The sequence below is a fragment of the Amphiprion ocellaris genome, chromosome 17, assembly GCF_022539595.1.
Source record: "Amphiprion ocellaris isolate individual 3 ecotype Okinawa chromosome 17, ASM2253959v1, whole genome shotgun sequence".
NCBI classification, from domain to species: domain Eukaryota; kingdom Metazoa; phylum Chordata; class Actinopteri; family Pomacentridae; genus Amphiprion; species Amphiprion ocellaris.
In genome coordinates this window covers 4,021,588-4,047,405 of record NC_072782.1, presented here as the reverse complement: position 1 = coordinate 4,047,405, position 25,818 = coordinate 4,021,588, and the positions used below count along the sequence as shown (strand labels likewise).

The following is a 25,818-nucleotide window of genomic DNA, read 5'->3' as shown; positions in this document are numbered from 1 at the left end:
GCTCAAAAGAAAAGAGTATGACAGTAATAGAATATATCAACAACAGTGCAAAAATTGCAGTGAGCATTATATACACAGGATTTTCAATAATATACAAAAGGATGAGGTTGTAACAAATTATTACACACAATTCAGTGGAATGTGTATGTAAGAAGAAAAAAGTGCAGCAGTAAATGAGGTAGACCATTTTTGTGGTTAGCAAATCATGAATAAATAAAGTTAGTCATTACATTGTTAGTTTTTGGTGTTTCCAGATGCTAGTCCTTGGTAAATGTGCTGGTGAGATGAGGGTTGGGTGGTTTTAAAGTAGTTATATTTAAATTGAGTCTTAACCAAAGTTAGAAATATGGTCATTTTTATTCTTAAAATTTAGCTTATACATTCCTAGCTTTACCCAAACTGCCAGAAAAATAGCATAGGGCTCAGTGTATTAAATAATGGCCTATTTCTGTGCTACTATTCATTACCGACGCCTCAAGGCAGGACTGCACCAATCGGAGTTGAGCCTGCTGTAGAGACACACGAAGAAGAAGCGAGATTTGCATATTTATGCCCTGAGTTTAGCCTTACAGGCAGCACGTCCCCGTATATGAGCCATAAATTCAAGCTCTTTTCCATTAATTTACACTTGTACATATCAAACATTGCCCTGACTTTCATTTGACGGACAGAACGTACTATTCATGTCGCTATTTGGACAGGTGTTTTGCCTTAGAGACTTAACTGCGGGTGAAATTCGCCTTCGTCTTCCTCGGGTCGTTTTTCTTTTTTGACTCATGTTGTGTTGTCAGACAGACACAGAGGAGAAAACGTGGACGTTGTGCTTAACCTACTTTACCTCTACTAAACCGGTTGACAGCTGCTTGGCGTTAGTTAGCTCGTTAACAGTTACTGGAAAAGACATAAGCGAAAAATGACGGAACAGTCGTCGTTGTTACTACGTAAACAATTAGCAGGTAAGTTAGCTAACTGTTGCTAACATGCTTGAAACGCTAGCATTTTTAATTTATACTCTCTTTTATATTGTCATGGCCGTGGATACGTTTGTTTTAGCTGTTGTTGTATTTGTTTAGCGTGTGTTTTTACGGACATACACACGACAGGACAGCTGAAATACACGTGTATAGACAGCGTGCCGGACAGCTGTTAGCAAAGTTGTGACTGTTCGGCTAGCTCTTGTTGCTCAATAAGTCCTATTTCCAAACCGCCACCCACGTCGCTTCTCGTACCTGTTTTTCGACTTTACAGTGTTTGTTGATATCTCACATTTCAGAGCTCAATAAGAACCCAGTGGAAGGCTTCTCTGCGGGGCTAGTGGACGACGATGACATCTATCAGTGGGAAGTGGTCGTTATTGGACCTCAGGACACTTTATTGTGAGTGATATTATCAGCCCAATTAACCTACATTCGCTTGTAGCTGAGTTGTGTATTCACTGGAGTCCTGGGTGTGTACATGTTGACACGATTCTGTCTTATCTTTTGCAGTGAAGGAGGTTTTTTTAAAGCCACCCTAACCTTTCCCCGTGACTACCCCCTGAGGCCTCCCAAAATGAAGTTCATCACAGAAATCTGGCATCCAAATGGTAAGAACAAAGTATTTTAAATATGTATTTTTTAGCTTTAAAGTGAATTTGAAGTTGTAATTAGGATGTTGTATGTAAATAATTAGGGCCCAACTGATATGGATTTTTTGAGGCCGATATCTGGCAGAAAAAAATACCGATAACCGATTAATTTCAAAAATATATAATGAATAAAATAACTTATTTTTTTGGTCCCTTAACGCTTACAACAACAAAGATTTGAATTACAGGCAGAACATTTTACTGTTTTACAATACTTTGTCCTTTAGTATTTGTTTAACTTTACAACAGAGAGGAATTTTCAAGTACAAAAACATGCAACAAAACATTAAACCTCTGGGAAAGTATATCACCTTAAAAAAAGAGTCAGTCTATAAATGAGTCATGAAATACATCTTGTCTTGTACTTCTTGTTGTGCAAATTAGATTTTGAAGATTTTGAACAGTTAAGGTGGATTTTTGGAGTAAGTTCCAGACAAATTTGAGTAATCTCTAGTCGTTTTGGACAAATGTGGAGATTTGTTAAAGATTTCTGTATAAATGCGAGATCGCGGCACAGCGTCACTGTAACCATGACAACAAGTGAACACTACCTCAGTTGCCTGCTGACGATCACAATTGCGATCCTACTACAAATCCAACGCTGCGGACTTATCTGTTGGAAATGATACAAGGAACAATTGATTAAATTATGTGGGTGTTTCCAAGTCCCATCTGTTTCCGCTACATATTTAGGTCACGTGATTCAGTATCCGTACATAACGTACACATGCATAACACACACCTGTGCTTAGCGCAGGTTGTTTATGGGTTCATCTATATTAAATGGCCACATTCTATAGTGTCGCAATTTCAGCTACGATTTTTTTTCAAGATTTCAGCCGTTGGAAATGATACGACTGAGCGCCTTGGTGGAGTACTGCGCTCTCTGAGTGCTTTTCTTGTTCATAATGTAAATACATGATAATTCAACTTCCAAATTAGTCTAAAATAAAAACCTGATTAAAATGATTAAAGTAAAACAAACGGAATGTGTATGATGTTGACAAGAGCCCTACTTGAGTAAAAAACACTGAGTAGAACTGGCTGTAGTATTTACTGTCTTCCTTTCCCATTTCTTCAGCAGCTGCAGAACTGTACCAATCTCTCTGTATGTTCTCGTATTCTTTCCTGCCAGTGGCGAAAAATGGCGATGTTTGCATTTCCATCCTGCATGAACCTGGTGAGGACAAGTACGGCTACGAGAAGCCTGAGGAGCGCTGGCTACCGATCCACACAGTGGAGACCATCATGATCAGTGTTATCTCCATGCTAGCAGACCCCAATGGAGATTCTCCTGCCAATGTGGATGCTGCGGTAAGTGCCTGCTGTCACTTGTTGGCAAGCTTAAGATGTAATTAATTTGCAGAGGCTTCTATTGTTTTTAACCATGTGTAGGCTGCATTTGAAGCTAATTATTTATAGAAAATATTTTACTCCTGACCTCTTTTTTAAATATATACATATGAAGAACGTTGCACAGTATATGAAGGTACTAAAAACATGAAATGACTGTCACCTCAGTTCAGTCTGGCTTTTATAATAGAACTCAAAATAAGTGGGCCGAGTGATATGGGGTACTTTGGCGGCAAATCACAGCCAGTCAAGGCCGAATTGAGTCTAGGTTGGGTGAAAAGCACTCATTACTTCATTTAAAAGTGCTGCCTGGAGAGAGAAAAAGGCAATAGTTTACTTCAGTTGTGCTGAGAACTTTTCTGTGTCGTGAGGCCAAGAATCACGTGAAGAAGTAAAGGTTACACTACTGAGATTATAGATAAAGGTGTGTGTTACACCCTGCAGAAAGAGTGGAGGGAAGATCCTGCAGGAGTCTTTAAGAAAAAGGTGGCACGCTGTGTACGGAGAAGTCAAGAAATGGCTTTTGACTAAGGCCTCACTTCTGTCATCGCCACAGTGAGTACAGTCACTTGTCAAGACATTAACACAATGAAATGCATTGAGAAAGGACAGAGAGCCGTCATGTCTTGTAAAATCTTAACAGTAATTGTGCCGAAACAGCCAATAAAAGTTAACTAAAGTGAAGTGTTTATTTTGCCTCAGGTTGGAGCTACACAGTGGACTGGGCAACTGGTTCCACTTTAGCCAGCTGGAGGACAGTTGGCAGAACTAGTCACTGATGAAGAAACACAGGAAAATGTTTAAAAATGAAATATTTTCATACCATTGGCTGCGTTTCTGTGCAGCTAATTATTCCTCTATTAGTTTTTTTCTCTTGCAGTTTGACAGATGTTGTTTATATTTATGAATATTGCAGAATGGCACTGGCATTCATGCTGCCAAGACTACAATTTTCCATCATACCATTACTCAAAACACTGGGCAATCAGCATTTCAATTATACAGCCTATTACTTTTCTTGTGTCATGTACATACCCATCAGACTCTTGGAGAAAATATCTCCTCTGACAAACGCAACATTTTCTAAAGTTAGTTTACTCCTATTTACCTATTTATTTAGAGTGAAGCTATTTTATGATGCACATTGTTTGGGTTTTCTTCTTATTCTCAGCCTGCCACACTGAGCCATTCAGATACTCGTATCACTAATTATGCAATTTTTGTCATTAAAGTGATGGAAATCCAGACTACATTTCCTTCCCCTGTACATCCTAAGTGCTCTTCTTCCCTAAAGTGGGAAACTAATAAGTCAGCACTGCCTTAACTCTGAGTGCCAGGAAAGGAAATCTGTCTTCAGTAAGGACTGCATCTGAAAGCTTGTTGTAAATCCGGAAAAAACGGAGGACGAACCAAATCAAACACACCAAAAAATGTGTTTTCACTGAACACGCTACAGGTTTTACCGATGTAAATGTGAACTGTATGTCCTTGTTATTGCACATGTAGCAAAAAGCATTCTGCTGGTTCTATAACAGAGGTAATGTGTTCAGCAATACTTTGAATATCACTCACATAAGATTCTGTGTTGTAGCATTTTTTTTAAAGGTATGCAGTTGTATTGACTTTGGGTAATGAATGTTAGATCAAGAAATAAGTAATAAAGCTCAGTGTGGACATTGTTGAGTGATTTGGTGAAATTCATTCTTAAATTAACTTTCTTCACAGCTAGTAGTTATCGACATTCAATATGCTTTGTTAAAGTGTAGTGAGCAATCAGAAACCAACACCGTATTACTTTCCAATCTCTGTGACTGCTTTATTGAATTAAGCACTGGCTCAATTTGATCAACATCCAGACAAATGAAGACATATTCTTAAACTCAAAGAGTATAAAATCTTAACACAAAAGCAAACCTTCTCCTTTTCCACCCAATCCCACCAAAAAAATAACCCATCCATCCGTCTTACAAGTGTGGAACAGAAACTGCAGGTCTCAAGTCGTTCACTGTCCAGGAGCTGACAGACTTTTGTTCATGAACTGCTTCTTGACGAAGCACACCCACCACTGAAAGAGACAAATATCTGTTAAGAAAGGCCTCTGAAGTGTTGGCACTCAAACTACAAATTAAATTGGAGAATTAAAAGAAAAAAAAAAAGGCAACAGTGACAACTAATGAATATAATTCATTAGTCACAAGACAACAGGACACAGATTGTTTCACTGCTGGAACCTGAGGCGTGTACAATAGAGCGAGTTTGACAAAACCTAAAACCCCAATCTGTTCACTCTTCCTGTCTTGTTTTCAAGACCAGAATTGCCAATTTCCTGGAACAAGTATTGCTATTACATATATGTCTGACTCACCTTGCTGGGTTTGTCTGTTTGGGGGTCAAACACACGGTCACATAGCCTCAGGCCAGTCTCCTGGCGGATCTGCTGGAGGTACGCCCTCATGGTCTCTGAAAAAGGTTAAAAAGACAATATTATCATGACTCGACTGCTGTTTAACAGAAGACATTGCTATTATAAGAGCACTGTCACCATAAAAGAACACTACAGCATTTAGTAGAAAAGGAGGCCCTGGGCATTGTTTTAATTATTGACCACCAATATTTTCTTGTCTGTACAAAAATAGAGACTCGCTGTTATATTGAGGAGTAAAAGGAAAATGGAAAGTAAAGAGAAAGAGCAGTTATAGTTCTGGTAGGATTCACTCTCAGGGCAACTTGTGTTTTTTTTTAGTAAAATTTCTCCATATGCTGCGAGGAGATTAAATACCCAGGTGCCCTTTCCCTGAGTTTTATCAAAAACAATGTTGATACTGTATAAAACAAGTTTGAGAGACATGCAAGCATGAAACAGCGTTTTCCTTCAAGCTAACGGGGCCCTGGTCAGCATTGCTATTTTTGGTTTGATATCACGGCTGGGAATCAGATGAAATATAAGAAGGGTACAAAGAAACTGGCGCTGATTCAGAGTACAGGGAGGTGAAACAGCATCAATGGCCTTAGATAATTCAGTGCTACAAATCTGTGAATTTAGTGAAATGTCAATGGTATTTTTCTGCCTTTTACATGTTGTTCTTGGCAATCCTCCAAACATGGACGTTCTAGTTTATCGTGCCGACTCTTACCTTCCTCCTGCTTGTTTGCAGGTTTAGCATACATAGCATTAAGAGGGAAGCCAGGTTCTCCTGGAATGGGGAAGTTAGTGATGCCCAGAGTGTACATCTCCTTCTCTCCCTGGCTCCTGGAGCTGCACTGTAAAGATCAATACAGATGGTTACATAGGTTTTACTAGCACCTCTTTAAACAGGCATTCAAGCAACTACAACCACAGAATGCCACAGGAGGTCCTTCCTACCCGAGGCAATCAGACTGTAGAATTACTCACCTTTCTGCAGAAGGGATACATAATCAACAAACTTTTCCATGGGCAATATCATCAGACTCTTTCCTGATAGACTCACAATGTGTATTATCATTGTCCAAGTGCAGTATTTCTAGTGCAATACATCTGTTTACTCTTACTTTAAGTTCATTTTCTGTTAATCTGTTTCTTGTTATTAGTATACAGTTTACATCCTGTATTTATTTTTTCTAGACACTTCACACAAACACTTTTAGACACTTTGCATTTTGTACTTTGTATTCTTTATTTCTATTTTACTACTGACCTCTGTGTAATTGTGCCTATTCCACTAACCTTTGTTTATTGTATTGTACTCTGGCAAAATAATTTCCTCTGGAATGAATAGAGTAGATCTTATCTTAACTAGTTCCTCCTGGATGCAAGTGAGCGTTAAATAACGACTCATTTTTGTTACACAAATTACATTAGAGATTTTCATGGAGCCAGTGGAAAGAACAAAAGTCAAACACTGTTAATTCTGTACAGTAAAGAATGTTCAATTTACCTTCTGTAGCCTCTTTAGGCATTCAGAAATGTAGAGTGTGACATAGATCAGCGTCCTGTCGGCCTCGTTCTGAAAGAAACACAAATTCACACATTACTGAGTCTGAAAAGCAAAAGGCTGAACAGTTTAGAGCCTGAACAACTATGAGAGGATTGCATAGCTGACGGGGACGAAAAGAAGCAAGCCAGGGCATGTGGAAAAACAGAGTGCACAGTTGTCCAAAGAGAGGGAAAGATGGGGGGGAAAAAAACATATACAGGAACAAGTACTCTAGTGAGGTACATGCTAGTCGCCTTCTTTGTGTAACAATTTTTATATTTGGCTTCAACCAGTAGATACAGGTGATGAAATGTTGAGAAATGGGATTTTTTTAAATGTCAGAATGTTCAAACTCATTAAGTTTATTCTTAACTTCGGTCCTGATTTTTGTACATTCATGCTGACACGGTGCTTTAGGATCACATATATAGCAGGCTCTATAAACACAACTTCTTTTAATTATTTTGGTCCCTTTAAATGAGGGACACTGTTCTTACCTTGATTTCATAGTTTTTAAAGAAGACATTAGCCTTGAAGTAGTAGATAGCCTCGTCAATGATATCAGATTCAATGCCTGAAATGAAAAAAGTCAATTTACTGTTAAACAGCTCACTTAAACCCTAACCCTAAGAGCTGCTGTGTCAACATGCTGTCATCAAAATACGATTGAATGATTTAACGTAACATGTTTAAATATTAGAAAAAAGAATCTACAGTGATATTTGTCATGTGAAATTAGTTGAGTAATGCACATATTAAGGATTAAAACCCTACAAAAAACATACAGAATACTATATTAAACCTTTATGAGAAAGTGTTGTATCCAAAAAAAATGTATAAATAAAAGCAAGGCTCTCAATTAAACATATATGATGAATTTTAGAATTGCTGTCAAACTATTCTTGTCGATGTAGTGTCATTTCCTGTTTTAGTCATGCAAATCTTTTTTTGCTACTGGTAAAGCTCTATTTTTGATTTGTAATATAAGTGCTGCTGAGAAACCAACCCAGCAATTGTGTCAAATATGGTGCCGTTACACATTTATAAAAACCTTTATAAATGTCCTATTCCATCTTTTGTTATTTTGCTGCATTGACAATCTCTCAAATCATAACGTCTTCCCATATGTGATCACAGTAGTGCCATCATAAAAGATAAATCTGTTAAAAAATAAGGAAATAAATGTGCAAATATGATGAGGAATGAATTAAAAAAAACATGTTTAAAAAAATGGAAAAATACAATGACAAGAGGAAAAAGCAAAGACAAAATTTGCCTTTATATTTCCCTATTTTTAATTTTTTTTATTCTTCTTTATATTTACATTTATTTCCTTATTTTTAACAGATTTATTTTTTAGAATTTATTTCTCTCCACATTTACAAATTTAGGTCCTTAATTTTTTAAACAGATTTGTCTTTTATTATGGCACTCCTGTGATTCCATATACTTGATCACTGCATCTCTGTAAAAAATATACTACAAAATCTATTTGCTTGAATTTTTTTGCAGACAGTTAAAAGCTGGATGTGTGAACAGTTTCTAATGAAGAAGTTAAACTTGAGGATGCACTCTTCAGGCCATATAAGGAAGCTGATGCATGTATCAGGAACCGAACAACGTGTCATAAAAAGGTAAAAAAAAAACTGCACAAAACTAGTGAACGTGCCATTGAAGTTAAACATATTCTCTGCTTTTCTGCTTTGGAGTAAACTAAAGCATCGTACACACTTACCATCTCCTCTCGCTGGTCCTTTAAACTGGGTTTTGAGGGGTAGCAAAGCCATATTCCCCACCAGTCTGGTTTCAGGGATCATCAGGCTTGAATGATACGCCTGAAAATCAGAGGAAAAAGTGCTGTAACCTATTTTTATTACTGCTAAGATTGCAGCTGCTGCATCCCTGCTACCATTAGCGGCTAAGCTGCAGCGATGCTAGATAATATATTTTATGGATACTTTGCTTTAAAAAAAAAAAAAAAACATTTAAAATGAAGCAACAGTGGCGAAAATGTGATTTCTAACGGGTCAAAACGTCGTTAAATTGCGAGCGAATGCTAACGTGGCTAGCCGACTATGCTAACGAGACTCGTCATCAAAGCTAACTCGGAGGCCCTTCAGTCACCCAGTAGAGTTTCTGTACAGATTATTTGTGCTCTAAACCGCACCGTAAACGGCTATAATTGTCAATAACCATGTAGTATTTACTCACCGGCATGTTGAATGATAAATATCAGTCCAACTGCTCAGCGACAGAAGAAAACTAGCACCGCAGGACGCTACTTCCTGGCTGCTGCCTGTCCCACCCTTCAGCTTTCAGGAAGCGGCTACATGTAGTGGAGCGTTGCAGCCACTTGGGGGCGCTGCCACCACAAATTTTATTACACACACAAGGACGAGTATTTTTTGTAATATTTTATTTAAAAATATATCATTATTAAACGCATTTAATAACAAGTCTTTATTAAAATAACGAAAAATGAAGGGGTTGAATTTCTCAATTTATTGAGACACCACAACAGAAAGAAAAACTTTATACATAAAAATGACATCCATGACAGTCCTTTTTTTCCCCCACACGTCCATTCACCGGCATCCATATGCAGACAGAACGTCTTCGGTCTTCATACTACCCCTCAGCTGCTCACTTTGTCTTCAAAAATCTCATCATAATTTATGTTAGCAGCCTCTTCATCCACCTCCTATAGATAGATAGATAGATAGATAGATAGATAGATAGATAGATAGATAGATAGATAGATAGATAGATAGATAGATAGATAGACAGATAGACAGATAGATAGATAGATAAAAGCTTTGTCATCATCCTCCTGTCTCCCACCACCTCCACAGGGTCAAGTAGGCAGCCCAGGACAGAACTGGCTTTCTTAATCAGTTTGTTTGTTAAAGACGCATTGTTGAGTAATGTATTCATGATTTATATTCAGCTGTGTTTTACTTCTTTACCTTTGGCTCCTTGAACTCCAGGTCCTCTCCATACTGTATGGAGAAGTCGATGTGTTGCAGAACTATGTTAATACCTTCTTCATCTGTGCGGTCAAAAGGGAGGAATCTCACCATACTGTAGTCATCAATCTGGACACAGACAGACAGACATTAGAAAATGCAAGGACCTGAACCAAAATTAAATGTGCATGAAAATCAAGGACTCACTTACCAGACCACAAATAGCTTTGGTTAGCTTCTTGAATTTTGTGCTTCTGATGGTATCCGAGTTATCTTCCATCATTGAGTACATGTCTGGATCCAGGTACCTGTGAGAGTAGAAAGAAGAACATTTTAGAAATGTCTTGCAGTGGAATGAATTAAGACTTTCCTCTTTAAGTAGGTTTATTCTTTGAAGAACACAAAACTGAGGGATACACTATTTAAAAAACATATTTAAAAACAGAACTTCAAAGTTTTAATCACAATAACCTTTCTTTTCCTTAGGTCTTAATAGCAACATTACAGAGAATTGCTGCTGTAGGTTTCACTCAATACATGTAAATCTGTTATACTGCCTTCATATGGAACTTACTTTTCAATTTCCTTCTTGGCTTTGGGACTAAGCAGATCCATTTTTGTCATGATGTTTACTTGAGGAATCTCTAGTGAAACCATGGCACTCAGGGCAGCCATGACTCCTGAGATAAACTACAATCAGAGAAACGTAAAGATGTGAGACTTCGAGTTTGTTTGCTGTCGTTGCTGCATTAACTGCGATGTAAAAACAAAGACAGAAGAAGACCGTGGAGAAATTCTTACCTTAAAAGACTCCACCATGAACTGAGAGTCCACCAGAAAGACCCCACAAACCCGAAACTCCCACTGCTGGAGCTGTTCCACCAGCTGCTTCATTACGGGGAGGTGTGTGTAAAGCTCAATCTGACCTGTAAAAAGATGTCACTTGTCAAAACTGTTGTATAAAGTGCACATGGCCGACGCTTTTCAAGCGGTAACAGGTTATTTCTGGCTCAGAATGGACCTTTGGGTGGTGATATACGACAGCAAGAATGATCCGTCCGTAGACATGAAAGGCAGTGAGTCTGTGTTACTGTGTATTTTGACAGAATGTGTACATTTTCCACTTATTTATGACTTTTTAATAAATATGTATGTCTATTATGCTTTCATAAATTCACACAAACAACCAAAACAGGGTAAAATATTTACACATGTATTTCTGTATTGTCTATTCTTGTAATTTTTGTGATTTTTCTTTCCTTTCTCTTTTGATGGGGAAAAAATCCTGGGTTCCAAACCGGGAATGAATGAATCTACAATACTTTATACTTAAGATGAAATTTAAACTGACACAAAGCATTCTGGAAGTAGTGAGAGGTGCACAAACTGACCGACTTCAGCATGTCTCCAATGGGGCATTTTACCTGGGCAGTCAAACAATATGTAGTCATCTTCAACGTGACCCAAGCTCTCCTCCAGCCAGTCAAAGTTGTTGGCAAAGTACTCCATGCAAAAAACTAGACCTCCGTTAGGGCCAAATCTGAGAGAATCATCCTCCATCACGTCATCTACTTGGATGAGCTCACGGATGTCTGAAGACAGAAACAATGAGGTTGTCATTTAGGTCATAAATAACATCAGGACAGAAGACAAATTAAAGGAAAATGCAATGTGAAATGTCTTAGTAAGGTTGATTTTCAAGTCTGTGGATCACCGTTCTCTCAAGATATCCCTTGTGTGGCGTTTTAATGATGTTGGCTGATAGTGCCGTCTAACAGATCATTAGAAGAGCTCCCTTAGGTGTTCAATTGTGTTATTAGTTTGCAGTGATCCTTCTTTCCAAAGGGACAAGTGAACCCAAATCATGGCAGCAAAATGCCCCCTGCAGCTTAATAGAGCCACCCCACACTCTTACTGTATTGGTCAAGGGTTCCTTTCATTTGTCCAGTTGTAATGCTAGTACATTTTATTTGTTGTTTACTGTTTTTTTTTTTTTTTTTAATGTGACCTCTTGTCCAGGTCCCCTTTGTAAAGGAGATCTCTGATCTCAACTAACCTGGTTAAATAAATGCTAAATCACAAAAAATATTACTAAATATGTAGTAATACTATTTGGATCTCTTCTTTTAACCTGCTTGAGTCTTTCTCTAACAGCTCTTTTTGTTTTGGGTTGTGCAGACTAAAACCATCCTGAACTAACCAGCCATGACAGGATAGTCAAAGTGCTCAGCTGCTGGGTCCAGATTGACCACCTGGACTGAGCGGTTGAAGGCCTGCGAATGCTGGACCATGGTCGAGCAGTAGGTACTCTGGAATGGAAAACACATACGATAAACAAACAAACAAACAAAGGAAGATACAACTTGAACTTGGTCTCTGTTGAAGACAACACAACCTCATGCTTTAGCTTAGCGCATTAGCCGGATAGCATAACAAGGCATTTTATCACGTCTAAGTGAATAGCTGTTAGCTTACCTTCCCGCTGCCCGCCGGGCCCATCACCAGCTGAGCATAACGAGGCATTCTGCCTCCGTTAGACAGTGTTGTTTACTCTCCTGTGTCGCTAAAGATAGCTTGTAATCATCTATGTACTGATGCTTCAGTACTTCTTCTTCTTTTGTCTTAGAAACTTTTACATTCATTGTGTGCGCCACCGCTGCCATCTACAGGACAGAGTTGGAACTACAATTAACATGGTTATTTTTGTCTGTGAACAAGTTGTCTCTTTTTGTTTACTTTTTTTTTGTCTTTGCTGCCGTTTTGGGTCTCTTTATAGTAATTTTTGCCTGTATGTGGTCATTTTGCAGCTCTTTGTGGTCAATTTATGTCTTTCTGGTCGTTTTGTGGTCCTCTATAGTATTTTTTTTTCTCTCTGTGGTCTTTGTTGTGTGTAATTTTGTGTGTTTAATGGATGCTGTGTGTGTTTTTGTTGTCGTTTTGTTCCATTTTATCCTACATTTGTGTCTCGTGTTTGTTTGGTGTCTTTGTGGTCATTTGTGTCTCTTTGTATTGTTTTGGTGTGTCTTGCTGGTCTTTTTGTATCCCCCTTTTCTTTTGTTTGTGTCTTTTGTACTAAAAGCCTTCTGCAAAAAGTGAAAAAAACTGTCCCCTGTAAGTAAGGGGTTTTGGCATGATAGTTACTGCTGCATTAATGTGTATGTTGTGTTTCATTGTAGCAGAATTTTAAGGTTTAACTAATGTTGACTAATTTATGTACAGTTGAGTGGTTTAATTTACAGAAATGCATTATATTCTATGCAATTACCTCCTCATTGTACTGTATATATCTTGCCTCTTTTGCATATGTTGGATTTCTTAATATAGTTTTGTTTTATATGTACATTCGATTTTATTATTTATTGTTGTTAATTTAGCTTGTTTCAATGCACTAGCCAGTGGCAGCTGCTTATAGTTTCATCATGCCCCCATGTATGATGACAATAGAGCTATTCTATTCTATTCTATTCTATTCTATTCTATTCTATTCTATTCTATTCTATTCTATTCTATTCTATTCTATTCTCATGTGTTTGTAGTGTTGCTATGTTGTGAGAACTATCTATCCATAAGAAGTCAATCTTTCATGAAAAACGGCCCTTTGTGACCACGGATTTTACCACAATCGATGTATTTTTATCAAAAATTTTTAAGTCACTGGACCAGAAGGGTATGAAACATTGTCACCTGGAAAATAATTAGTATATGCACCTATTCCCACCTACTGAACAAAATATGAACTAAATGTAACCCAGGTTATTTTCTGTGATGCCTAAAATTACAGAGGGTCATTTAAATGCATGTCCAGCCTGCAGCTTTACGAGTACGGTATGTCTGCAGAGCTGGTGTTGTGCCAAAAAGTGATTTTTTTTTTTTATTTACTTGTCTGTTAATTTATTGGTATCAAAAGCCGCGATTCCACAAGCACCTACTCGGCGGGGTGCTGCTCGGCTCGTCTTTGTTTGCGAGCGTTTCCATATGGATTAGTGCATGGTATCAGGTACGATTTTCCGTACCTCCTCGGCTGAGGTTCCAACCGAGATGAAATGAGCCGAGATGTGACGTCTACATAGTGCAGGCCACTGATTGGACAGGAGTGCAGCCCACTGATTGGACAGGGAGTGACGACACACGAGAGCGACTCCAGCACGAAAACAAAACCGGCATTTAAAAAAAAACTAAACAGCGACAGTGCGCATTGCTCTTCACAGACCTCTCTGTCTTCATAATTTTAATATGACAGCCAGACCTGTACCGTGGGTGAATGAAGAGGTCGAGACTTTTCTGTCTTTGGTGGTGGACCAAAGAATACAGAGGGAGCTGGACATAGAAAGTTTATCAGGAGGTCTCTGAGCGATGGCCGCTCACATATACAGTAGACTGTATATAAAGAGGACAATGAAGCAGTGTAGGGAGAAGCTGAAAAAGCTCAAAAATGACTATTGGTCCACCAGGGACCACAGCGGCCGGCGTGGGTCAACCAGGAGGTGTTGGAAGAGGCTTAATGGAAGCTATTTACTGGCACTGCACCGACGAGCAACAGGAGCATTATTGGAGACGTTCAAGAATGGTGAGTGTTTTGTGACTTCAAGAAACTTTTACATCATTTATCCCATTGGTGGCAAGCTTCTTTTAAGCAAACAAGTATATTTAGAAAGTAAGGTTGTCTCCTGTAGCAGACAATAAGCTAGCTAGTTAGCCATCGGCGCTAGCTAGTTAGCCATCAGCGCTAGCTCCGTGCTCTGCTTGTATTTCGTGCTGCTGTTTCTAACGTTTAACTCTCAGAAGCTAATACATCAGTCTGCATGACGAACTAAGCTAGTGGTCGTACAGGTTTATTTTTTTCACAAGTTACAATGTCATATTTTTTCGTGTACTTAGGGTGAATGTTTATTTCTGTTCAAGAATCCCTTTCCACATGCGAAGCCTACTCCACCTCCGTCGCGGAGCCCCCAGCTCCCCCTGCCTCCTCTCCACCACCAGCTTCAGCACCAGTACCAGCTCGGACACCGACCCTGTCAACATCAACGTAACAGCAACGTCTTATTACCGGTAAGACACGGTAAACAGAGACCATGGTTGATTTTCGCATTATTATTATTGCAGGTGTAAATGCCTGCAAGCATGATCAGAACAGCGAGACCAACGACCAAGAATTCAGACAGGTGTAAATGCAAACTGTGCAGCAGGCAGCTCAGGAACGCCTGATGAAAGCTACATGTAGCTACAGTGACACATAAACAGAACACATGCAGCTGCATTTTTTTCCCATTGACTTAACAAGCAAGTCACTGTAATTTACTTTCTCGTGAAATGTAGTATTGCAACCATTCTTCTTATAGTCACTAGGTAACTGTGAAACTGAATGAAAATATACATAGAAATAAGAAAACACAGCTGTTCTTAGGAACTCCAAAATGTGCACAAGATGAAATAAATTTCACACCACGTTGTTTTTAGTTGTGGTGGAGGAGATACTATTTGTGCTTCAGTTAAAGTAAAGAGTGCCAAAAATTTATTAAAGTAAAACAATCAAAGACATGATCATGATTGAAAATCAATGGACGGGTGGCTAAACACATCACATCATAGCTGTGGAGTCCTTCTAGCTCCTGGGGACTACAGTCTCTCAGGACCTGCAGTGGGAGATGAACATCCACTCCATCCTGAAAAAGGCTCAGCAGAGGATGTATTTCCTACCACAGCTGAGGAGACACGGCCTGCTGCAGGAGCTGCTGATCCAGTTCTACACTGCAGTCATCCAATCTGTCCTGTGCACCTCTGGATCAGCCACACAGCAGGACAGAAACAGACTACAGCCTATAGTACGGACTGCAGAAAACATCATCAGAGACCCCACTCACCCTGGACATAAACTGTCTCCCTCCTCCCCTCTGGCAGGCACTACAGATCCCTGTACACAGAAATCGCCAGACACAAAACAGTTTCTTCCCCACTGCCATCACTGTAATAAACAGCTGAGCCATTCCTACACACCTGTACAATAGTCAGTATTCCAATGGACATGTACAGCATTTTTTTTCACCATGAACAGCATTCTCTGCTTTTTGCACTACTGTGTTTATAGCAATTATCATTTTGCTAATGTGTTTATTCCAGTCTAGCTGTAAATTTCTGTATATATTGTTTTATTTAATTTTGCTATTTCATTTTTCTTCCTGTTCCTCTTTCTATAGTTTCTTTATTTTTAATTATTCTCTTCCATATTCCTAGTGTGACACCAACAGTCGAAACCAAATTCCTTGCATGTTGTGTACTTACTAAAGCTGATTCTGATCACTTTTCTGCCTTTGGTCTAGGCAAGAGGAAAAGGTGCAACAGAAAATTGGACCTTCCAAGCGTACTTGTGGAGATGCAGGCTGAGAAGGAGCGGAACCGGCACCCAGCATGATGAGAACATCTGGTTGCTCCTCAGCGAGGCAAGAGAGAATGAAGCAGTCTTGCAGCGGGAGGAGATGGTCCAGAATGCTGCCTTCAACCAGTCATTCCTGGGTGTACTGGGGCAGCTGGTGCAGGTAGTCCTGGGTGTACTGGGGCAGCTGGTGCAGGTAGTCCTGGCTGTGCTGGTGCAGGCAGTGCTGGGTGTACTGGGGCAGCTGGTGCAGGTAGTCCTGGGTGTGCTGGGGCAGCTGGTGCAGGCAGTGGGCAGCCAGTGAGTCCACCTCCCAGAGACTTGAGATTTAGTTGTATATAGTTTTACTTTTAGCCCTCCACTGTAGGAGAGGCCCACCACAGTTTGTACTTTGCACATTGTAAATAGTTTTGATTTTGCTGCTGACTAATAAACTATTTTGTGACTTATGTGATTGCATCATAACTTTTCATTTTGTCTGTTAAGACACTGGTAGGAAACGAGTCAACAGTCTGAACCAAACAATTCTGTATTCCCTAATAATGCATTTATGTTTAATGGGATTTAACATGTTTTAACACAAACTCCTTTATGGTTCATAATTCCATTGACTGAATTACACCAAAACAATACTGATTTATCAAACTGGAATGTTCTTAAAACAGCTGTTTTAATGTTTTGGTGTTTAATTTGTCATGTAATCTTGCTAACCTTCACAAATAAAACAATAGCACAGACACATCTGCAAAAGGTACAAAAGTTTATTGTCAGAATTGCATTAAAGAAAACAATAGTGGTCCGGGGACAGAAAAACAGAAGTAGAGCGAGAAGAATAACTTTGTATGACACGTAGTGCATCAGTGCATCCTGTACATCTCTGTCCTCCTCCTCTACACCTTGTACCACTGCAGGCTCATGTGCTGCTGCTTCAGGTAAATCCCATGAAGTCTCACAAGAGAGCCACCTGAAACACATACACAGCATACATATTTTAATACCTAATAGCGATAAACTGCAGCCATTACAGGGTCTTTCACAGGACTGATACACGATAGCTAGCGAACTAGCATTAGCTTACCCTCATATGTCGTCTCGTTCATATCCTCTTGTCTTCAGCTTGATACTGCTGCATCGCCTCCCATACTCTCCTGTGTGTTTCCTGAGTGTTCCGACTCGCCGCTTTCAGCTTTCTCTGACTCTTCTATTACTTTGAATCTGACAGAAAGCTACAGACCAAGCAGCAGGTGAACCATCGTCTCCGTTATGTTGCGTTTGTGTCGCACACAAATGACGTTAAGGGACTTTCGGCTCGCTGCGCTATGACGACTCCACCCACGATGAGGCTATATGGAAAAACAACTAAACCGAGACGAGCCGAGTCAGACACAATAGTGGCGAACCGTACCGCGCCGAGTAGATGCTTGTGGAATCGCGGCTAAACTGTGCTTGGAGCCAGTCTGATGCTGTCTACTAACCACCCAGTGGAGGGCGGTAGCACGTGTAGACGCATTTCAATGAGAAAAGCACGAAGAAGAAACAGTAGCAGGAAGAAGAAGAAGAAGGAGGAGGAGGAGGAGTGCAGTACAGTACAGTACCGTACCAAACTGAAACAGCACTGTCGTCATGCGATGCAACAGCAACAAAACAAGCAATGATATTTCTGGACGTCGTGATTTGGCTGAATCTGTAACATCTGGAAATAAATAAATGCCTCTATAGAGTGAATGGAGGAGTCGAGTGGAGCTCTTAAAGAGAGATTCCCGGCTGAAGGGGGACTTCTTAGTGGTAGGCGATGCAATTCTTCTGGTCATGTCTCGTATTAATTCAGACTGTAGGTTACGTAGACAGCATTAGCTTGATTGTGTTCTTGTGTCATCACACCCTGCTTGACTCTTTGACTCGTTTACTACAGCAGCTACGTTCTTGGTTAGCTAGTGAGGAGTCACATTTATGATTTACAAGTGATAATAATCCGCTTGAGCCCGGAAGAGTCGTTGCTCTTTCATTTGTATTTAAATAAAACACACAACACAAGCCATAGTTCAACGGCGGAAGTGATTCCGAAAGCGAAACGACACAACAGTCAGAAATAATCAGAAATGTTCCGTTGATTAGCAGCTACTTTTAGCTAAAGCTAAACTTAGCTAGCTGCGAGGAGAGCACGGAGACAGACATTACTAGCTAATGAAGCCAGGAAAATAGACAAAAAAGGTAAACATGCGTTGATGAATATATATATATATAAATATAACCAATATAAATTGTCAGACAGTTTAGCCAAGGTTTTGTACTTTTGAAACCGTTAGCCGTGCTAACGGTAAGACGATGGGGTAGCTAACGGCTCATCTCAAGCAGTTAACCCTCGTGTCGTCCTGCGGGTCAAAATTGACCCGTTTTAAAGTTTGAAAATGTGGGAAAAAATATTTTCACAGTGAAACTTCTGATTTCCACATTTTCAACATTTTTGGGAAATCTTTGAACACTTTTTTAAGTGAAAAAAAAATGTTAAAAATGTTTCTTAAGAACATTCACAAAAAATCAACCAAAATCCAGCGAATTTCGCTGGATTTTGGTTGATTTTTTTGTAAATCTTCTTAAAGAAAATATTAGAAGTTTTACTGATATATATGTAATCACTTTAGATATTTTTAGGATTCTTTTGGAAGATTTTTACTCATTTTTTGAAAATATTTGCATGAATTTTCTTGCCAAATTTTTTTTTAAATAAAAATTTTAAGAAATCATTGGAATTTTCTTCCTGAAGGTTTTGCAAATTTTCAGAAATTTGAGGAATTTTTTTGCTGAATTTTGGGATTTTTTTTCAGACAAGGAAACAATTTTTTTGGTGCTTGTAAATGAGGACAACAGGAGGGTTAAGTCGAAAAGTTTGCAGCTTAAATCGTCAAAAAACAAATATTTTCATATCTTCAACATGCTGAAGCATTTTAATCGAGGTAAATGCCGGAATTTTTCTCCACGAAGACATTAGCAGAGATATTTTTTCATTTTGAAGTGACACTGGAATCTGTGACTGTAAAATGAGCTCTGAAATTGTTTTGGAGGCACACAAACTTCTTTAAAACTGCCAGATTATATTTAACAGTGATAACAGAGAAGCAAACATGCAATTTAAAGCTCACAGTTTGGTTCTGGTACATTAAAGGGCATGTATTATTATTTAAACTCATAGCATGTGATATTCAGAGAAAAAAATAGCATTACTACTTCTAATAGAAATCTACATTAATGAAGTGTTATTTTTTTTTTTATAATTATCTGACTCTTTCCATAGCGAAAGATTAGAAACAGTATTACTGTAGTGACGTAATTTTCAGATTATAGTTAACAGTGATAACAGACAAGTAAACAAGTAATTTAAAGCTGCCTGTTTGGGTTCTGGTACCTTAAATTACACGTATTACTATTTAAATTGATACCATGCAATTTTAATTAAAAAAAAGCGCAAGAATGAAGTATTAGATTTTTTTGTGTGTTTTACTCTTTCTGTAGTGAAACAGTATTGACATAACTTTTACATTATATTTAGTAGTGATAACAGAGAAGAATATGTGTATTTTAAAAGTCCCACTTTGGGTTGTGGTACATTAAAGGGCATGTATTATTATTTTTAATTGATAGCAAAGTATGTTCAGAGAAAATACAATATTGCTATTGCTTAAAAAAATGCATTTTTAATCTTTCCATAGAAAGAGGTTGGAAACAGAACAGTGCCCAGTGAAATGCTAACCTCCTTTTCTTGTTTTTTCTAGAGTTGTAGGCTATGAGTGTGGGTGATGGAGGACAATCAATGTGGGGACTTGGACTACCTGATCCAAGATGAGGACACCCTCATTGAGGGCATCAGCAACCAGGTCTTATTTGTCGTAGTGCTCAGCATCACCTTCCTTGCAGGCCTCCTCACTCTACTTTGCAGGTAAGCAGCAAATACAGAATGATAAAGAAACATGACAACGTTTGAATTATTTCGACAAAATTTAGAAGAAGCTCAAAGTTTCTACACTTAAAATGAAAGTAGCCTGTACGAGCCACTTCATTCACAGCCGTGGGTTTTTATCCTGACAAAAGGATCAAAATTATACGTGTTTTGCTATTTAGATAGATAGATTGATAGATAGACTTTATTGTCTGTCCCAAACGGTGACAGACTTTCTCCTTTGACAACAACAAAAACACACTTAAAACACAAGCTCACAAAGTACAGACGTCTAAAAGAAATGTTAAAAAGAAACAGCAGCCGATAAAAAACAAATGTAATGTTCAGTGTCTTATTTCATTTTGTTCAAGGTGGTTATTGCAGTGGGAATAAAGGACTTTTTATAGATGCTTTTGCAGGCCAGTGGGACTTATTTCTGCTTGTTTGAAGTCATTGGAAGGAGTGATGGAGGGGTGAGAAGAGTCCTCTGATCAGGATGGCTTTCCCAATCCCAGAGCGGTTAAACACTTCAGAGACATGAATTTGTGAACCAATGATTTTGCTGGCCTGATAACGATACGGGAGAGTATTGTTTTGTTTTTCCATGTAAAAGAGTTTTACTTGTCAATCTAGGCAGTAGTGAACAAGGGGTCACATTAAGAAAGGGTTAATCATAGCCAAAAAATGATACAGTTATTCCAACTTTGCAAAAAAAAAATGTTGTATTGACTTGTGTGCTGGTATATGATTCACTGTTTCAGCTGAGGAATGGTGCTTTGCCAACTGTCTGTCTTGTGACATTTGCAGACAGGAGCAGCATACCATCCATCCTGAGAACCAGGAGCATGTGCGAGCCGTTCGACAGCAGCTCCAAACAGAGCAGGTAAGGAGGCAAATGCAACACTAGTATTTCTTGCCAAAAGCAGTTGGCAAAGATGATATGCAAACAGCAACAAAAAAACATCAAATCCATCTGAGTTGTTTGAACATCAACAGGCCCTTCAAAAAGGCAAAAAATTGCCTGACACATTTCAAAATCTAAAACAGTACTGTTTTCAAGTGCCTCCAGAGGCATCAAAATAATAGATTTAGTGCAGTAAAATAGTTTCAGAACCATAGTTTATCAAGAAAAAATGTTTAAGGTGATATTTAGTTCTGTACAGTTGTGTAACATGTATGTCATTTAGAGCATTTAAGTATTTCAGCTAGAAAGTAGCAGAAAGCTGAGGGAAGTACATGAAAAAGTGAAGTCAAACCACCAGAGGAAGTTGCAAAAGGGCTACCTTAAATAGCTATTGCTTGTTTTTTGTGCGTTTTTAATTTGTTTTTCAATTAAGGTGTAAATAATGTATTTTGCAAGTATAAAGTGAGATTATACCCTTTGTTACATTGCCGTAGTGATGACTGAATGTTTGTATTCTACCTATTTTCCAATACGGACATGCATTTTAAAATGGCCAGCTCTATTGTAACATTTACTAAACTCTCATTTATGTTTTTATCTTTTTTCTTTCTGATCTTTTTGTCAGGATGAAAATTCCCAGGCTGAGGCCAGACAGCAGTATTACACAGACATGTCTTGCCCCGTGTGTCTACAACAGGCTGTTCTGCCTGTGGAAACCAACTGTGGACATCTTTTCTGTGGTAAGGCTACTGCCCAGATTCTATTGACACACAATCAGCATAACAAATCAGTTAGATCATGAAACTGTGAGGGAAAGAAACAAAGAAGAAGCATATCAGTGGTGTTGAAAAGGCCACATTTGTAATCTGGTTTGTTGACTGAACCTGCTGAGCTTGGAAATATAAGTAGAAATTTGGAATAAATACAGAGTTCAGTTGCAAACATGCACATATATTAAAGCTAATTCATCTTAAATGTTTGGAGTTAAACTTTTTGTACTTATGCTGTGCTCATGTACTGTTTCCCTCATTTCTGTACAGGCTCCTGCATCATAGCCTACTGGAGGTATGGCACCTGGCTTGGTGCTATTAACTGCCCCATCTGCAGACAAATGGTGAGACTTGTACTACATGCTGAACAACCATACTGAGCTTTTATTATTGCTGATTTTCTGTGCCAGATCTAGAGGTAGCTGATAGAATCCTTTGCTTTCTAATGGGCCATTCACATATGTGATTCGATAAGCTGGGACAGTGACAGCTGCTGTTCATAGTGGACAAGACCTGGCCTTTTTACCCCTCCTGAGCTTTAGGGACATGAAAATGCCTTGCAAACTACAGGAGGAATTTGAAAAAGGCTCTACTTTATACAGATATTCTCTGATACTGTGCAGACAACAGCAGGTGAGACCCTTTTGTAATTTAGTGGACCCATGCTGAACAACACCAGGCCCGGAGACAGGATCGAAATGCAAATCACGCCTGAGGTTTAGAGTCATTTTGGGATTAAAACAGTGTCAACAAATACCATAAAGTGAATAAAGAGGTATGGGGTATGACGGATGTATCACCCCCCAGTTTGAGCTGTGAATTACCCCCAACTGCTTTGTATTCATATGCGTGAATGTAGGGATCCTCATCCCACCTGTGAGAACCTATCATGTACAGGGGGTCCTTGGTTTAAGACGTCCTCGACCTACAGCGTTTCATCGTTCGGAACTGGTTACGTGAAACTAGTTGGCGAATGGAGTGGATGAATACATCGTCACGTGGCGCTGTAAGACGGCTTTGTTTACATTCTCTGGTTGTGCACCACCTTGGATTGTTCTACATTCACTAATTTTTTGCCCTTCATTATGGCTCCAAGCGCAAGTCAGACTCTTCTGATGCTTCAAAGAAAAGGAAACCATCTCCGTGGAAGTGAAATTAGATGGAATAAAATACTTGGAACAGGGCGAAACCCCGACCAACATGGGTCAAGTTGTAAAAACAGGTCAACATATTGTAGTGACCCTCTGTGATGAATGAGTGAGACTTTATCTGGTTCTCTGCTGGTTTATTGAACCTTCACACAGGCTACTGTGGGCCGTAGCCAACGCCAGAATAACTAGAAAAACCCCATAACTTAGCTCCAGAATTAGCCGCCGTTTCCAGCTCTCTCTACTGCTGACTCTCAGCCAATCAGAGGTGAGCTAACTAAACATGGCACGTTCACTGACATCAGGTAAATCTGGAACTGAACAATAAACATTGAAACCTCAACATCAACAACAATATCAATCCGTTACAATATTCTGTTATCTTCTTGTAAAATGATTCATACATGCATGAAAGTTGTTGGGTTCATGACTTTTCCGAAGAACTGATCGCTATAGTGAGGCACGTAGCGGCTTTGTTTACATTTTCACCGAAGTTCCAGCTTATGGCGAAAATCGACTCACATCGATCTGTAGGAATGGAACTCAGGCGAAAGTTGAAGATGCCCTGTATTAATTTTTCTGACCTTTTTCCAGGTAACGCTGCTCTTCCCACTATTTCATGAGCACGCCGCCCCTCAGAGGGTGCAGGATGGTGAGGCCGAACCTCAGCTTATTTTAAGAGACATCAATGATTACAACCGCAGGTTCTCCGGACAGCCAAGATCTGTGAGTATGCTTCATTCCAGTACTTCCTTTGGCTGCAGTCAGATGTCATTCAGTTAGGTGAGTGACATTTCACAAAACAGATCTGGTCTGTGGATGCTGCTAGAAGCTTTATCATTGTCCTGTTATAAATGGTAGTCGAATACATTAGAAGCTGTATAAGTCACTGTGTGGATTAAAACATTAACTTTCCTCAAAAATGTCTATAAATTGCAACACAGCTGCTGTAAAATACAAGTATGCAAATGAGATACTGACGTGTGCAGGGCATCATAATTAAGGGGAGTATATTTAGAACAGATGTTTTCATAATGTTGCCTCTCCTCTTTTTGTTTCCTTTCTTCCCCTCAGTACATGGACAGGCTGCGCGATGTGCCCACCCTGCTTCGTCATCTCTTTAGGGAGATGTTTTCTGTAGGCGGTCTCTTCTGGATGTTCAGGATTCGAATTCTTCTATGCCTTGTCGGCGCGCTCACCTACCTGGCCTCACCGCTCGACATCCTCCCCGAAGCACTTTTCGGCCTTTTGGGTTTCATGGACGATTTCTTTGTGATCCTGCTTCTCTTTGTGTACATTTCTATCATGTACAGAGAGGTCGTTACGCAGAGACTGAATGGCTAGGTGATCACTCGTAAAAGAGGCCTTAGCTCGCTCATTGGAGGCTTCGGGAAGAGTGGACTCATCATCTGAGGTATTAAAACTGAATGAATGTTCAAAGAAGTGTTGATCAGTGATGCTGGTTTTCTCGGATGGCTTCAGTTTGAAGTCTGGGATGTTGCTTCACCACTGAGGAAGGATTTGAAGAAACAACAAAGTTCTGAATGTTGACTGTTTTTAGAATTTCCCCTTATTGGTTTACAGGTTGAATGAGTCAAGACTAACAGTTGATCATAGGAGGATGTGGAGTCAGCCAGGAAAATCTTTCTGGCTAAACTGTGTACTTAAAAAACAACCATTATTGTATGAACAGTCGGTTCTTTGACACTGTTGCCAAAATCAGCCATTTGGTTAATGTGCATAACACTGTAGTGGAGACCATTGTGTAATATATCAAAATGTTAAAATGACTGCATTGAAGGGCAGTGACTTGATTAAATGCATTTAAAGCAGACTGTCAAGAAACAGAATTATCAACCTCCAGATAAAGGTGTGTTAAAGAAATCATCTTACTGTGGCTGTTACTGTTTGGTCAAGTCCACTGATGATGGATTTCTGTAAGTCATCTGTAACTATGCATATTCATAATGACTTGAAAAACACAGCTCGATATGCTTGTGTGAAAATCACAGAATCATCTAACATGCGATACTTTACATTTATTAATCAAATCTGATGTAATTTGAACTAATATTGCACAGGACAAACTATTTAATGCACAATGAGTTTTCAATCAGTGGATTGTTATTCAAGAAAAGTACAAAAAAATGTAATCCATTGATCCTAAAAAGAAGCCAAACCAAAGTAAACGGAGTAATTCTAGGTCATTTTGAATGTATCTCACACAAGTTATGAATGTTAATGTTTCAAAGTTTACCTCATAATTCTTAGTCATTGTAACTGTGGACATTCTGCACCACAGACATTCTCAAATTCTTCAAACACCAACGCCCTTCTTTGCTAATCTATAAGTCTGTTTTTGAAAAATAAATCCAAATTTAGTTTTGATCAAAAATTAAATGAATATTGTGTACAATATGCATTTGGTTGTTTTGGGGTTTTGTAAATATTTTTGCAAATGTATTAATTTGTGAAAAGAAATGATTTCTGGAGCATGTAAATTGAATGAGTGTGATCTCAATGTTCAGTTGAAAATCACTGCTGGTGCACAGTAAATATGCAGTTCTCAACCTTTTGTGCCTTTTAAATGAAAAACTGTCATAGTTAATGTTGGCTATTGTAGCCAGATACAGATATTAGCTTTTCTGGTTGACTTTGAGGCTACCTTCAAGAGTTCCTAACACAAATTTTACATCTAGATATCTCTTGTGTATTAAGCTTTTCCTGGTTAGGAGCCTTCAGTAGTTACTATGTGGGGTCTTGACCCTCATGCTGAAAATGGACGCTTCA

At 38.9% G+C, this 25,818-nt stretch overlaps 4 protein-coding genes and 1 long non-coding RNA gene across 5 annotated transcripts; 2 read left to right on the top strand and 3 right to left on the bottom strand.

Annotated features, from left to right (window-relative positions):
• The first annotated feature begins 764 nt into the window (after positions 1–764).
• Positions 765–4,659, top strand: LOC111583950 (ubiquitin-conjugating enzyme E2 G1-like). The gene is made up of 6 exons (XM_023293200.3): positions 765–956; positions 1,274–1,376; positions 1,488–1,585; positions 2,763–2,941; positions 3,425–3,535; positions 3,683–4,659. The coding sequence occupies exons 1-5, from the start codon at positions 914–916 to the stop codon at positions 3,509–3,511; spliced, it is 510 nt and encodes a 169-aa protein (XP_023148968.1). The 5' UTR covers positions 765–913; the 3' UTR covers positions 3,512–3,535; positions 3,683–4,659.
• Positions 4,660–4,771: 112 nt separating this feature from the next.
• Positions 4,772–9,287, bottom strand: arpc3 (actin related protein 2/3 complex, subunit 3). Its single transcript, XM_023293208.3, has 7 exons — positions 9,148–9,287; positions 8,672–8,771; positions 7,434–7,510; positions 6,898–6,966; positions 6,115–6,241; positions 5,346–5,440; positions 4,772–5,045 (listed from the first exon to the last, which is right to left on the bottom strand). The coding sequence occupies exons 1-7, from the start codon at positions 9,151–9,153 to the stop codon at positions 4,983–4,985; spliced, it is 537 nt and encodes a 178-aa protein (XP_023148976.1). The 5' UTR covers positions 9,154–9,287; the 3' UTR covers positions 4,772–4,982.
• Positions 9,288–9,423: 136 nt separating this feature from the next.
• Positions 9,424–12,537, bottom strand: gpn3 (GPN-loop GTPase 3). Its single transcript, XM_023293209.3, has 8 exons — positions 12,378–12,537; positions 12,103–12,211; positions 11,327–11,494; positions 10,704–10,828; positions 10,477–10,592; positions 10,114–10,210; positions 9,903–10,031; positions 9,424–9,637 (listed from the first exon to the last, which is right to left on the bottom strand). The coding sequence occupies exons 1-8, from the start codon at positions 12,423–12,425 to the stop codon at positions 9,572–9,574; spliced, it is 858 nt and encodes a 285-aa protein (XP_023148977.2). The 5' UTR covers positions 12,426–12,537; the 3' UTR covers positions 9,424–9,571.
• Positions 12,538–17,015: 4,478 nt separating this feature from the next.
• LOC129347327 (uncharacterized) lies at positions 17,016–17,759 on the bottom strand. The gene is made up of 2 exons (XR_008599369.1): positions 17,351–17,759; positions 17,016–17,236 (listed from the first exon to the last, which is right to left on the bottom strand). It is a non-coding gene; the product is annotated as an uncharacterized LOC129347327 (long non-coding RNA).
• A 60-nt stretch (positions 17,760–17,819) lies between these two features.
• Positions 17,820–25,598, top strand: rnf170 (ring finger protein 170). The gene is made up of 7 exons (XM_023293203.3): positions 17,820–18,057; positions 20,043–20,206; positions 21,014–21,089; positions 21,736–21,850; positions 22,151–22,224; positions 23,623–23,754; positions 24,103–25,598. Exons 2-7 carry the CDS (start codon positions 20,067–20,069, stop codon positions 24,370–24,372), a joined length of 807 nt encoding a protein of 268 aa, XP_023148971.1. The 5' UTR covers positions 17,820–18,057; positions 20,043–20,066; the 3' UTR covers positions 24,373–25,598.
• Positions 25,599–25,818: the final 220 nt, after the last annotated feature.

Bases quoted from the DNA above. Each gene is read 5' to 3' on its own strand.
- LOC111583950 (XM_023293200.3), top strand. From the start codon at position 914: ATGACGGAACAGTCGTCGTTGTTACTACGTAAACAATTAGCAG. The intron at 957-1,273 runs GTAAGTTAGCTA...CTCACATTTCAG, and splicing joins ACTACGTAAACAATTAGCAG to AGCTCAATAAGAACCCAGTG. The intron at 1,377-1,487 runs GTGAGTGATATT...TATCTTTTGCAG, and splicing joins GGACCTCAGGACACTTTATT to TGAAGGAGGTTTTTTTAAAG.
- arpc3 (XM_023293208.3), bottom strand. The intron at 6,967-7,433 runs GTAAGAACAGTG...TGTTTCTTTCAG, and splicing joins TTAAAAACTATGAAATCAAG to AACGAGGCCGACAGGACGCT. The intron at 5,441-6,114 runs GTAAGAGTCGGC...AACCTTTTTCAG, and splicing joins TGCAAACAAGCAGGAGGAAG to AGACCATGAGGGCGTACCTC.
- gpn3 (XM_023293209.3), bottom strand. From the start codon at position 12,425: ATGCCTCGTTATGCTCAGCTGGTGATGGGCCCGGCGGGCAGCGGGAAG. The intron at 12,212-12,377 runs GTAAGCTAACAG...TTTCCATTCCAG, and splicing joins GCCCGGCGGGCAGCGGGAAG to AGTACCTACTGCTCGACCAT. The intron at 10,211-10,476 runs GTAAGTTCCATA...CTACTCTCACAG, and splicing joins GCCAAGAAGGAAATTGAAAA to GTACCTGGATCCAGACATGT.
- rnf170 (XM_023293203.3), top strand. From the start codon at position 20,067: ATGGAGGACAATCAATGTGGGGACTTGGACTACCTGATCCAAGATGAG. The intron at 21,851-22,150 runs GTAAGGCTACTG...ATTTCTGTACAG, and splicing joins CTGTGGACATCTTTTCTGTG to GCTCCTGCATCATAGCCTAC. The intron at 23,755-24,102 runs GTGAGTATGCTT...TCTTCCCCTCAG, and splicing joins TCTCCGGACAGCCAAGATCT to TACATGGACAGGCTGCGCGA.